Source organism: Oratosquilla oratoria, chromosome 25 (assembly GCF_046742065.1).
Source record: "Oratosquilla oratoria isolate Oo_2021 chromosome 25, ASM4674206v1, whole genome shotgun sequence".
Taxonomy (NCBI): Eukaryota; Metazoa; Arthropoda; class Malacostraca; order Stomatopoda; family Squillidae; genus Oratosquilla; species Oratosquilla oratoria.
The window spans coordinates 24,697,728-24,710,842 of NC_134801.1; the positions used below are offsets into that span (position 1 = coordinate 24,697,728).

At 40.5% G+C, this 13,115-nt stretch overlaps 1 protein-coding gene across 6 annotated transcripts in view; it reads left to right on the forward strand.

Annotated features, from left to right (window-relative positions):
* Nucleotides 1-13,115, forward strand: part of LOC143038861 (uncharacterized) — a 603,232-nt gene that overhangs the window by 588,448 nt on the left and 1,669 nt on the right. For all 6 annotated transcript variants that reach the window (XM_076208495.1, XM_076208497.1, XM_076208499.1 and 3 more), the window contains 5 exons: nt 252-364; nt 3,091-3,183; nt 4,689-4,808; nt 10,490-10,684; nt 11,126-11,241. In XM_076208495.1, coding sequence (XP_076064610.1) covers nt 252-364; nt 3,091-3,183; nt 4,689-4,808; nt 10,490-10,684; nt 11,126-11,241 — 637 coding nt within the window. The remainder of the gene's footprint in view (nt 1-251; nt 365-3,090; nt 3,184-4,688; nt 4,809-10,489; nt 10,685-11,125; nt 11,242-13,115) is intronic.

The window sequence follows — 13,115 nt, forward strand, 5'->3', positions numbered from 1 at the left end:
ACTGCCTCACGAGCAATTTCCCCCCCCCCTGCAAATACAAAAAGGCACTTCTCTTTGCGTTGGTATCCACAATCTGCACTTTTCTTCAGAGCGTTCGTCAAGCCGTCCGTTCGTTGAAAGTGTGTGTGTGTGTGCGTGCACACGTGTGTTTACGTGTGGTGAGAGGGTGCTGGATGGCAAGTGTACTATTATATATTTTCTACTCGTTCATTGTCGCCTTATCTGCTTACTACTTGTGTAACCTTCTGCAGGTCCCCCAGGCCCACCAGGACCACCCGGCCCTCCTGGCAATGGTGAGTCCCGACCATCGAACAACATCGTCCCTGGTGCTGTCACTTTCCCTGACCGTCAGTCAATGTTGAAGGTGAGTTGTTGCAGGCCTTGCATTGAAATTATCTTTATTACAAGGGTCATGTTTGTCCCAGTATATCTTTGCAGCATCACCTGGATAAGGAGCATAACTATAGTATGTTCTTTATCATGGCAGACTAGCATTTTGTTCACAATATCCAATCCATGGAGATTTTTCACAATATCCAATGTTCACAATATCCAATCCATGAAGACTATTCACACTACCCAATATTCACAATATCCAATCCATGGAGACTATATCACATCAAATAGGTAGAGTTGGGGAGGTGGTAAGAGAGATGGGTAGTAGCAGTAGCCTAGTGTTGGATACCATGTCACAGTTATTGGTCTTGAGTTCAAAACCCGGGACCTGCTGCATGCTTCTTGTACAGATTCCCAACAGCCCTGGCCAAGTGAAGAGGCTACCCACACATGGGCCTACCTAGAAAAAAAAAAAAAAAAAAAAAAAAAAAAAAGCTGCTTGCTGCAACTGACAGGGCCTTGTCCTCTCATGGGTTTCTCACTTCCCACCTAGTGGGAGTGAAATGGTGAAAGTAGCAGAATAGAAAGTAGAAGAGAAAAGTGACCAACATTCTTTATTGAGTGAAGATTAGTCTCCAGTTGCACAATATATGTGATTATATCAATAGAATCTCTAAAATATTGACTGCATAAAAAGGCAGTCAGTACTGTCAGCACAATCACCCCCACTACATGAAGGTGCGATGATGTCTTCAGCACTGTACGGGGCAGAGACCTGGAATTTAAGAGAGGCAGGGAGGAAAAGTCTAAATGTGTTTGAGATGAAATGTCTGAGAAGTATGGTAGGGGGCTACAAAGTTGGATAGAGTGAGAAATGAGGAGGTGAGGAGGAGACCTGGGGTGGAAAAGGGGATGGTAGATAGGGCTGATGAAAGAGTATTGGGATGGTTTGGATATATATATATATATATATATATATATATATACAGTAAAGGCTCTTTTATCCGTTATTCTCGTATCCTGCTCCTTCTTGTAACTGGCATATTATTCACGAGGAAATAACCATTTTGTATAAAAATGTAAAAATTCGAAAAAATAAAATTTAAAATTCCCGCGCCACTCCCGCCGCCACCAGAGGTAGCGCGCATCTTTCCCGCCATCTCCCACAAATCCCGCCGCTCCGTCAGGCCCAGTGCCCACTATAATAAGACGCCTGATGTTAAGCGTGCGACTGTCTATTAGCAACTCTCTCAACACACAAACACATACCGACAGCAAAGGAAGGCAGTGATGGCTGAGTTGAAGGATATGCGTGGTAGTGCTAAGCTTAGCGTCACTGATGAAGCTCTTCAGGAGTGGATGGAGGTCGACAATGACGAAGCTATCACCCCCACACTAACTGACGACGAAATCATTCAGGCAGTGATTGAGGAGAAGCATGGTAAGGAAACAGAGGCTGATAGTGAAGAGGAAGATGACCCAGAGCCAAGAGTAACGTGGAAGGATGCCGCTAAAGGATTGGCAACATTTATCAAGTTTGCGGAGCAGTGCACCTACATGGGGACTCACGACGTGATGTCTCTTCACTGTCTTCAAAATAAATTTTTAATGCAGAGAGATAAACATTCTAAACAAAGAGACATACGTGATTTCATGAAAATAAATAAAGATAAATATGAATATACAGACGCTTCTCAACTTACGTTTTAGTTACGTTTCGAACGGCCGAACGTAACGTGAAAATGAACGTAAGTTGTTACTGTACGTTCCAGTAATGTATGACCGTTCATACTGTACTATACATCCATAAATGCTATTACCGTATCTTATCAAACACCCCTGAATCATTAATTATAAACATAACATTGTAAAATAATAACATTAATTTAAAATAAATTAAATTCAAGCAACATAAAGTGAGATGGTAGAGGAGAATGAGGAGGGGAAGGAGAAGGAGGCAAGGCACGTTCAGTCAGTCGTTTGAGCCATGTAAATGGACGCAGCGTCATGCGTAAGTATCGTTTGAAAGTCCCGTACTACGGAGAGCGCGCTAACTAAAAAATTCACTAAAAAATATATATATTTTTTTTTTTACAATCAGTTCAAACGTAAAATCGAAAAAACGTAAAACGAATGAACGTAAGTAGAGGAGCGTCTGTACTGGTAAATAAACAACAAAAGTGAAGCCATTGAATGAATTTTATTCAAGTACTCTATGAATAAAGGCAATAAATGTATTTTTTAATATTCCTTCTCGTAACCGGGATTTCCCCTTTCCGGCACGTCTTTGGTCCCACTCGTGCCGGTTGAAAGAGCTTATACTGTATATATATATATATATATATACATATATATAAGAATATCAGTAAAGCAATTGTGTGGAATTTATTGAAACCTTCCCTGAGAAACAGTCAGTGTATAGCAATCAGGTCTTGGAAGTGCTCTACAGTATTGTTATAATGGCCCACATGGAATATTAACTACATAAGTTTTATGTAGTCATTATTTTAGGGACTTCAATATCATCCCCACAGATCAGAGTCACCCAATGTTCTCTTATGTTCAGAGATTAAAATCCACTCAAGAAAAGAAAGTCAAGTTCTTTGATTTTCTGTAGTCTTACAGTTCTGTTTCTGCCCTCTTTACATCTCTTTTCTCCCACCTCTATGAGTCTTCAGCACAATATTGTTTCAAAGAATAGAAGAACTGGTTTTCACCATCAAAATACTAATTACTCTCTGGCTGTCATTACAGATGAGTGAGATGTCACCTGTGGGGACACTGGCCTTCATCATGGACGAGGAGACGCTGCTTGTCCGAGTGCAGGCGGGTTGGCAATATGTGGCGGTAAGTTTGCGTGGGAAAAGGCCACACAAGTGATGACTAAATGAAATGGTGGTGGTAAATGGGGTCAAGCTTCTACTACAGTTTCTACATCAAGAGAACTTACCCTTTTTCATTATCCATACCTTCCTTTTTTTTTTTTTCTTAAGTGGCATGGATCAGTGATAAAAATTTATTTGAGCTAAGAAATTAGACTTATTCAATTACTGAAACAAAATAATTCATGTTAAAAAAAATATAGGATATATATTTGTCAGAACCTTTGTACATATTGCTTTGAAATAGCTAGCATGTTTTATACCATTGGTTTTGTACCTACTTGTCCATATAATATGGACAAAACTGAGTTACTCCCACTGCTGGAAAGCGGTTGATGTTTGTCACATTTAGTATAATTATCAAATGTGGATCGAAAGGAGAAACTTATCATCTTCATTAACAGAGATCCAGAGGAACCAATAATGTCATGTGGTTCTTATTGAAAAAAAAAAAAAAAAAAAAAAAAATTGTATTTGTGTCTATTTCATGTTTGTTTTTTTTCCCATCAGTGTAGGAATTATCCCCATGGTACCAACAGTCAACTTCTTTTATAGTGCTCTCTACAAAGTAATTATGGAAAACATTGTTTATGAGAACTTAGGAGGTCCATTCTAGTTCATGGTAAACAGATGTCCAGTCTTGATAGTGGATGAGTGCCTTCATGATGTAGGCATTAATCGTTGACTTTTTATATCTTATGGGGCACTCAGTCTGTCCATTTAAGTAGGGCCCATTGTTGGTTGCCTTGACATAGACACTACTTTTGTATCTAAAAACATCTGAAAGGAAGGGAACCATTGATACTATTTCGATGGTGAAAATGAGGCCTGATTCTTCCATGAGGTGTTAGCTGAGGTCTTCATGTTCTTCGTCATCACACTGCCATGCCATCTCTTTGCACACATATTCATAGTGTGTGAAACATGAATACAAAGACAATTGCTCTACTATATTTCATTATGCCTTTTAGCAGAAGTATGTCAAAGCTCTTCAGATACGTCTGCACTTCATAAAGTAGAAAATATCAAGAACAAGATAATGAATACAGAAGTTGCTGTATCTTTCAGTGTGTATGTATTTATGAATTGATGTTTACATATGTCTACCGATGCCTGGAGAGTACTTTGTAAAATTTTATTCTGCTCTCCAATTGACTGTCTGATCCTGACAGAGCAAGGACCACTGCACCAAATAGAGGTAGTCAGATGATTTTAGATACACATGTATTTCCCGACTTTTTCTGCATCTGCAATATTCATATCATCGTGGCTGCTGTCTTGTATTTTTGGTGTTGTGCTACAGTTAGATCATCTTCATAAGTGAGAGCTTTGATGTCGAATTCTGGGTTCAGAGAGGGAGGTCATGCATGAAAAGGTTCAATAGTAATTGATACACTATAGGGGGACCTTTGTGTACAGTGCATTCACATTTACTGTAGAATGACAAATCTGACATTCCACCCATTTCAGCTTGGCAGCGTGGTTCATCTACCTACAAACACACCTTTGCCCTCAACCACATCATCACCGTCCTTGCACCCACCAGCCCTCAAGGCCGACTCCCTTCTAAATGGTGTTGATGGCCCTAAGGTAGGTATCAGAGTTGGACCTTCTTGTGTAAGGATATTATTGACATTAAAGTCGTTTAGAGATATGAAATATCACAAAGACTACATTTACTAGTACTGAATATACAATGGTATCTGCCAAACTGCTCTGCTGCCTCATTTCTCAGCATAAATGTGTAATTATGTCCCACCACATTGCTTCTGACCCAACCCGTTAAGCAAGAGTCAGGAATAACACTTCATCCTTAAGGACCACTGGATGGGTTCCAGATGGGTGTGAGATGCATGGAGGGTGGATATATGCTTTGACTCAGCCCCACATGGGGGTAAAGGCCTTTTGATTTGCATGTATGCATGAATGGAATGAGAGAGACACCAGAGTGGTAGACATGTCACAGCCAATCCCACACATTGCACATTCCTGCACTAACCTGTGCATCTGTCTATTTGCACTGCACCCAGTGGGGATACCCGCACATGGTAAGTATTGATCCCACATAATTTCATCAGAAACTTGTTTGTTTCTCAATATGAGTATCTGTGATCCTCCTCACTGGTCACTTTTGATACCCCACAAGATTTTAAGATTTTCTGCTGTGGGAGTTAGACTGTCTCAATACCACCAGTTGATATCAAAATGGAATTTCCAGAAAAAAACAATCCCAACTTATTTTCTCTGTGGTAGCTAAGCACTACATAAACAAAATACCAAGGGAACTAAGATTCACATTTGTATTTAGGTTTCATCCAGAGAATTTAAGTATGACATTTCAGAATGGATATTAGCTCAAATCCAGAGGTAATGTGACAAAAAATTAAATGAATATTAAGTAAAAGTTTAAGAACCACTTAGCGCACCATCTCCCTCACTCACACCTCTAGTTCTTGACATTCGTCTCTTTTTTTGTACGTCAACATGTCTAGATCTTTTCTTTTAATGTTTATCACCCTTGACATGGTGGCATATGTTGTGTATTTTATTTTGGCTAATGTCAATGATTTCATTCAGCTTAGGGACAGACTTGGTCAAAACAAGAGTACCATTGGCTGAGTTCCATTCTGGTCACAAGTACACCCACTGATTGAATGAAAAAGAAAACATGGCCTTAACCAGACAAGGCTTTTTGGGGGGTTCCAGGGGGCATATTCCACAGGATTGTTTTCCATAGCACCAAATAATGCAATTGCAAGTGAATTTCAAAAGATTAAATCAACTAACTCAAGATTTTGAACAAATAAACAACATACAGAGTGTTCAGGATAAATTTGATAAAAAAAAATTATCTTCTGTCATTTCAGAACCATCTGAAGGATTTAATAGTGGTAAAGTACAACAGATAGTAGATTCTGTGTACTATTGGTGGGTGTGAGAACTAGAGAGCATGGACGACTGTAAAGCACTGGAATATTGGAAGAGAGTGACCTGCATCATGATGATTCACGCCAGATTAAAACATTCGGAAATCTTAGCTGCAGCTCAGTGCTCCTTGAATACCGTAAAGGCCATGAGATGTGAGCTGGAGAATTGCGATGGAGATATGGAAGCAGTGGCTAGCAGGAAGGATCATAGCAGGTGTTCTGATTCTGCCTCCACAACAAAATTCATCAAGAAGCTGCAAAAAAAGGTGCATCAAGGTCCAGGCAAGGCAATGCCAACATTGGCAAGAGAGATGGGTGTCAGAGTGGTGACTATGAAGAAAGCACTGAACAAGGATCTTTGCTACTCCTCATACAAGAGGTGCAAGGGCCAACTACTCACTGCCAAGGCTCAAGAGAACTGCCTTATGAGAGTCAAAAAACTCTCAAAAAGGTCAAACACCCAGTCGAGCCAGGGATGCTCTGGAACTTCTGCCAGGACCAGTTGCACAAAGTACAGAACAACAGGTGGCTAGCCTACAGTCCGCACAAAGTCCCGTGCTTCATGAATACCAAGTTCCCTCAAACTGTGATGGTCTTTGGGTGTGTTTCCAATGAAGGCCATGTCATGCCATTGCACATCTTTGAAGAGGGACTCGGACACACTTCAAATCGCTATATTGAGTTGCTGTCCACTGTTGTCAAGTGCTGGGTGGAGAGGGTAGCTGCAGGAAGACCATACATGTGGCAGCAGGACTCGGCTCTGTGTCACACCTCCGGGAAAAACCAGAATTGGCTGTCTGAGAACTTCTACAACTTCACCAGTCCCAACATCTGGTCCCCCAACTCACCTGATTGCAACCCCATGGACTATTATGTGTGGGGCACAGTTGAAAAAGACACCAATCATACTGCCTGCAACACCAAGGACGAGCTGATTGCCAGGATCAAACTGGTGTTCAGGTGTCTCTCGAAGGACACCATGAAGGCCATGTGCTGCAGGTTCAGGTCCTGCCTGGAGGCCATGGTGGAGGTTCAGGGTGGCTCCTTTGAGTGAGCTGTATTTGGCAAAAGATCCTCTAAGAGATGCACTTAGAATTTTGAGAATACATCAAATTTTGGACAAGATATGACATTTTTCTTTCTTTTCTGAAAAAGTATCAAATTTATCCCAAACACCCTGTACATGCATATAATATACCAATGGCTATTTCCCCTTTACAAGGGAGATATCCAAAAGACAAAGGCAAAAAATCCACTCCCTCCCATTTCATCCCCACATACTCTACTCCCATTCACCCCCCGCCTTCCCTCTTATCTTGGCTCCTCCTAGATGACAGGTCATCCCTGCATCTCACCCACTGCCCTGGGCCAGAAGCAATGTAGGAAGACACAGCACATCCACAGCAAGGCCACTTCATTTAATCTGTGACCCTCCTCTCTGTCCCTTCATGCAGAAAAAAAGAGATGGGGAGAAATCTCTATGGGCTGCATCAAAACATTATTCACAAGTACTCCCTCATCCCATCCCCCCCCTACTCCCATGCATCACAGCATCAACCATACACAACCCTTCTCCACTCATCCCTATCCTCTCCCTTCCTTCCTCAACAGACATTCCCCTTTTTCCTAATGCCCCATTTATCCCATCCATCCATCTCATTCTTGGCTGACCCCTCATGTTCACTCCTTCCACCTCTGCCTTCCACACCTCTTTTACTAATCTTTCTTCTTGCATTCTTTCCATTTGTCCAAACCATCCCAATACTCCTTCATCAACCCTATCTTCCAACTCCCTTTCCACCCCCATTCTCCTCCTCACCTCCTCATTTCTCACTCTATCCAGTCTAGTAACCCTTATCATACTTCTCAGGCACCTCATCTCAACACATTCAAACTCCTCTTCTCTTATGTTTCATGTTTCTGCCCCATACAGTGCTGTTGGCACAATCCTTTATACAATCTCCTCTTAATATCCATTCCCAAATGTCTATTTCTCATTACACTTTTTAATCCCCCAAGGCATTTACTTGCTTCTCTCAATCTAATTTCTACCTTCATTTCCACTCCTCCCTTTCCTGCCACATTCACACCCAAGTATCTAAAACTATCCACTTTCTCCAGTCTCTCCCCTTAATACTCACTTTCAGTCTGCTGCCACTTTCTCCCTTTGTACATCTCATCACCTTACTTTTACCCACATTTATCTTCAACTTTCTTCTTTTGCACACCTTCCCAAACTCTGTCACTAAATTTCTCAATCCTTCCTCTGATCCTCCTATAAGTGCAGTGTCATCAGTAAACAATAACTGACTTATCTCCTACTTTTCTCCATTTTCTTTAACCATCTCCAATCCCCAACCCATTACCCTTATATTTACCTCTCAACCTCTCACACCACCCCATCCATGTATAAATTGAACAGCCAAGGCGACATAATACATCCCTGGCAAAGTTCCACCTTTACCTCACACCACTCACTCTCTCCATTTCTGATTCTAACACAAGCTCTACTATTCTATTAAAAAGTCTTGACTGCCTTTAACACCTTTCTTCCTATCCCATATATCTGCAGCACCTCTTCAACTTCCTTCTTTCACACACCTTCCCAAGCTCTGTCACTAACTTCCTTAATTCCTCCTCTGATCCTGCTACAAGTGCAGTGTCATCAGCAAAAACAACTGGCTTATCTCCCACTTTTCTCCATTTTCTTTAACCATCTCCAATCCCCAACCCATTACCCTTGTGTTTACCTCTCGCTCCACCCCATCCATGTATAAATTGAATAGCCAAGGCGACATAACACATCCCTCTACCTCAAACCACTCACTCTCTCCATTTCTGAATCTAACACATGCTCTACTATTCTCGTAAAAACTCTTGACTGCTCTTAACAGCTTTCCTCCTATCCCATATATCTGTAATACCTCCCACAGTGCCTTCCTGTCTACCCTGTCATAAGCCTTTTCCAAATCCATAAAGGCCTAAAAAACATCTTTACCTTTTCCTAAAGCTTTCTCACATATCTGCCTTACCACAAAAATATGATCCATACAACCCCTACCTGTCCTAATCCTACACTGTTCCTCACCATTTACTCCCTCTGTTCCTCTCCTAATCCTCTCAATCAAGACCCTTCCATAAGCTTTCCCAACTACACTCAACAAACTAATCCCTCTGAAACTACTACACTCACACTTGTCCCCCTTTCCCTTGTAAAGTGGAACTATACATGCATATATACATACTATACATCCAGTCCTCCGGCACTCTACCCTCTTTTAAACAAACATTAAACAACCTCACCAGCCAGTCCTCCAACACTGTACCTCCCTTTTTTAGATAAACACTGCATGACACCCACCCTACCCAAGTACCTTACCTGCTCTCATCATTTTAGCAACTGCTTTCACCTCATCTTTCCTTATTTCTCTTTAATTTTACTCACTCATCACTGTCATCTTCTTAGTACTTTCCACTGCAACTACCTTTCCCTCCCTGTCCTCCTTCACATTTAGCAACTCCCTAAAATACTCTACCCATCTTCTCCTTACTGCTGTTTCCTCCATTAATATCTTTCCATCTGCACCTTTTACTTTTTCTTCTCTACTTAATTCACCTCCTCTTTCTCTCTTGGTTTCTTTCCAAAACATAAATATATAAATATAATGTGTATGTGTGTGTGTGTGTATGTATGTATATATATATATATATATATATATATATATATATATATATATAAAATGCTCCAGGTGTATGTTTTTTCATTGCCATGTTTATGGATTAGGTGGAGAGGGAGAGAAGAGACAATGCTATGTTTGCAGTAGGAAGAAAATAGCTTAATCCCTAAATAAGAAGTGATAAATCAGTGACTTGCAGCAAGAAATGTGTCTGTTTGGCTGGGAGGTCATGTTGCATGAACTGACCCTCCTCTAGAATCGAACTAGCTCTTCAGCTTCATGTTCGTCCTCTTCTTCCTTGTCCTTATCCTCCTCTTTATGAAATTTCCTTCTTTCTCCAGTTCCCCTACTCACCGGCCTTACATAAAGCATTAACCAGAAATTTTATGCAGTCAATATTTTAGGAACTTCAGCATCATCCCAGTGGACCAAGTCACTTGGCATTCTTTTATGATCGGAGACTAATTCCCAGTTTAAAAGGAATCCTGGTCACTTTTAACTTCTACAATCCCTCCACTCTGCTACCTTCCTTAAATCTTTACCCCACCACCACTTTGACTCCTCCTCAGTATGATAATTAATGTCTCGAAGGATAGCAGTGTTGGTTATTGCTTTTGGAATATTCCATTCCTACCAACTAATTAAGCTTTTGGTGTTGGTTCTGCAGCTGCGACTGGTGGCATTGAATGAGCCCTACCTTGGTGATATGCATGGCGTCCGGGGAGCCGACTACTCATGTTACCGGCAGGCACGACGTGCGGGTCTTCGCGGAACTTTCCGTGCCTTCCTTACCTCCAGAGTCCAAAACCTCGACTCTATTGTCCGCTACTCTGACCGAGGGCTGCCCGTCGTCAACAGCAAGGTGGGTAGAATTGACCTGAAACTCTCTCTAGAGCCTTTCTGGATTAATAGAGGAAGAACTGAATGAGTACAGTAAATAGATAAATGAATGAATAAAAGAAAAGAGAAAGTAGATGAATAGACAAATTAGATATGTCTGAGGTCGTAAAATGGAATTCACTTTTCAGTACTAATGTGCTAAAAATTGAATTTACAGAATAGGAATAAGTTTTCTTGTACACATCTTGCCACGGTAGAAATATACTATAAAACACAAAAATCAAAGCTGACTTTGTTTTCAGTCGAACACTCGTGTAGTTCTGAAACAAAATTAGGAAAGTGAGAATGATATTCATAACCTGTTCTGAATTATTGACCTGACCCATTGATTTTCCGAATGTGTGGCAGTTTTAATGGAAAAGAGCCTCTGATATTTCTATTTCACTTTTTTTTTCCCAATTAGGGTGAGGTGCTCTTTAACGCTTGGAGGGACGTCTTCTCTGGGTCTGGTGGCTTCTTCCTGCAGAAGCCGCGCATCTATAGCTTCGATGGCAAGGACGTCCTCAGTGACCCCACGTGGTAAGTGCTGTCACCTTACGGGAATGTCCGAACTGTTCCCAGACCTTGTGAGCAAACTGTATCTTAGGTCTACACTTTTTCAACCATTATTATTACAACTCCTATTATTATGGGTGTCTGTGGACAACAGATTGAGAACAGCTTATATGTATGAGAATTGTAATAGATCTATGATAGAGATACTCCTGGGTTGGACCTTTGAGATGGGCTCCAGAGTAAGACATCTCTTTGCTCCCCATCTTCAAATCCCATCAACATCTTACATTGTAGGAGAGAGGCCAAATGCAGAGTATGGGATCCAATGTATTTAATGTTTTGCCCAACAGGGCTTCTTCAGAAATAACCTGCTGGGCAAAACATTAAATACATTGGATCCCATACTCTGCGTTTGGCCTCTCTCCTACAGTGCTGTTGCAGTCGTTGCTGCTTTTAAACATCTTACATTCATATGAAAGTGCAGCCCTGTTGGACCGGCCTTCGGTCTCTGAACCTGGCCCAAAATATCCATCCACTTGTCATTTTTGTCGCAATTTCATTAACTTTTTTTTTTCTATTTTATTTCTTCTTATCCAAATGTGATTAAACTTATCCATTAGTATCTTGTATTAGAATCAGAAATGGAGAGAGTGACTGATTTGAGGTAAAGGTGGGATTTCATCTGGGATGTGTTGTGACCCATCTTTGCATCTTTCAGCATCAAGTTTGTTCTTAAATTCTTGAATAGTATTTGCACACACTGTTGCCTTATCTAACTTATTCCAGATATCCACCACTCTGTGTGGGAAGCTATTCTTTTTCAGATCTCTTCTATAACTATCCTTTTTGAGTTTCTTGTCATGTCCTCTTGTTTTCCCTTGTCCCACTTCAATAAATCATCTCTATCTAGGACTTACATTCCTTTCATATTTCTATAAATAGTCAGTAGATTGCCTCTTTCTCTTCTTTGTTCCAGAGTTGGTAGTTCCAATTTGGACATTATTCATATGTCAATTTGGAGTGTTGGTGCCATCTTTGTCATTGCTCTTTGTATTCTTTCTAATTTCTTTATATTCTTTTTAGTATTGGGTGTCCATAGTGTCACAGCATACTCATCTTGGTCTTATCAGTGTAACTAATGTTTTCTTTACCATTTCCTCATCCAAATAGTCAGAAGCCACTTTCATCAAACTTAGTAAGTTGAAGGTTTCTCTGACTATTTCATTGATTTGTTTGTCTGGTGACATGTCTTTGCTGATAATTACTGCTAGGTCCTTTTCCAAGCTCACTTTTTTGACTTCACCAATTTTATAATTCCTTGATATTCTATTTTTACTTTTTCCAAACTCCATTATACTACATTTCTTGATGTTAAAGTTCACTTCCCACTTTTGACTCCATTTCCAGATTTTATCTAGGTCTTTTTGTAGTGATTTACAATCTTCCTCTGTACTTACTTTCTTTAGTATTTTTGCATCATCTGCAAAGAAGTTCATATAACATTCCACACCTTGTGTGCATATGTTTGCAATTACCTAGTTATATTTACCTAGTTGTATCTTACAGGAAGGGGAGCTATGCTCATGGTTTTCTGTCTCTGTATCTCACCATGTCTAATATGCTCTTAAATTCATGTATTCTTTTTGCACACGCTATTGTTTCCTCTAGTATGTTCCATACATCCACCACTCTATGGGGAAAGCTGTTCTTTTCAGGTCTCTTCTATAACTGTCCTTATTGAGCTTCCTTCCATGTCCTCTTGTATTTCTCTTATCCCAATTTAGTAAGTCGTGTGTGTATTTACCTAGTTGTATTTTACGGGAAGGGGAGTTACACTCATGGTGTCCCGTCTCTGTATCTTGCCTTATCTAATTTGCTTTTAAATTCTTGTGTTGTTT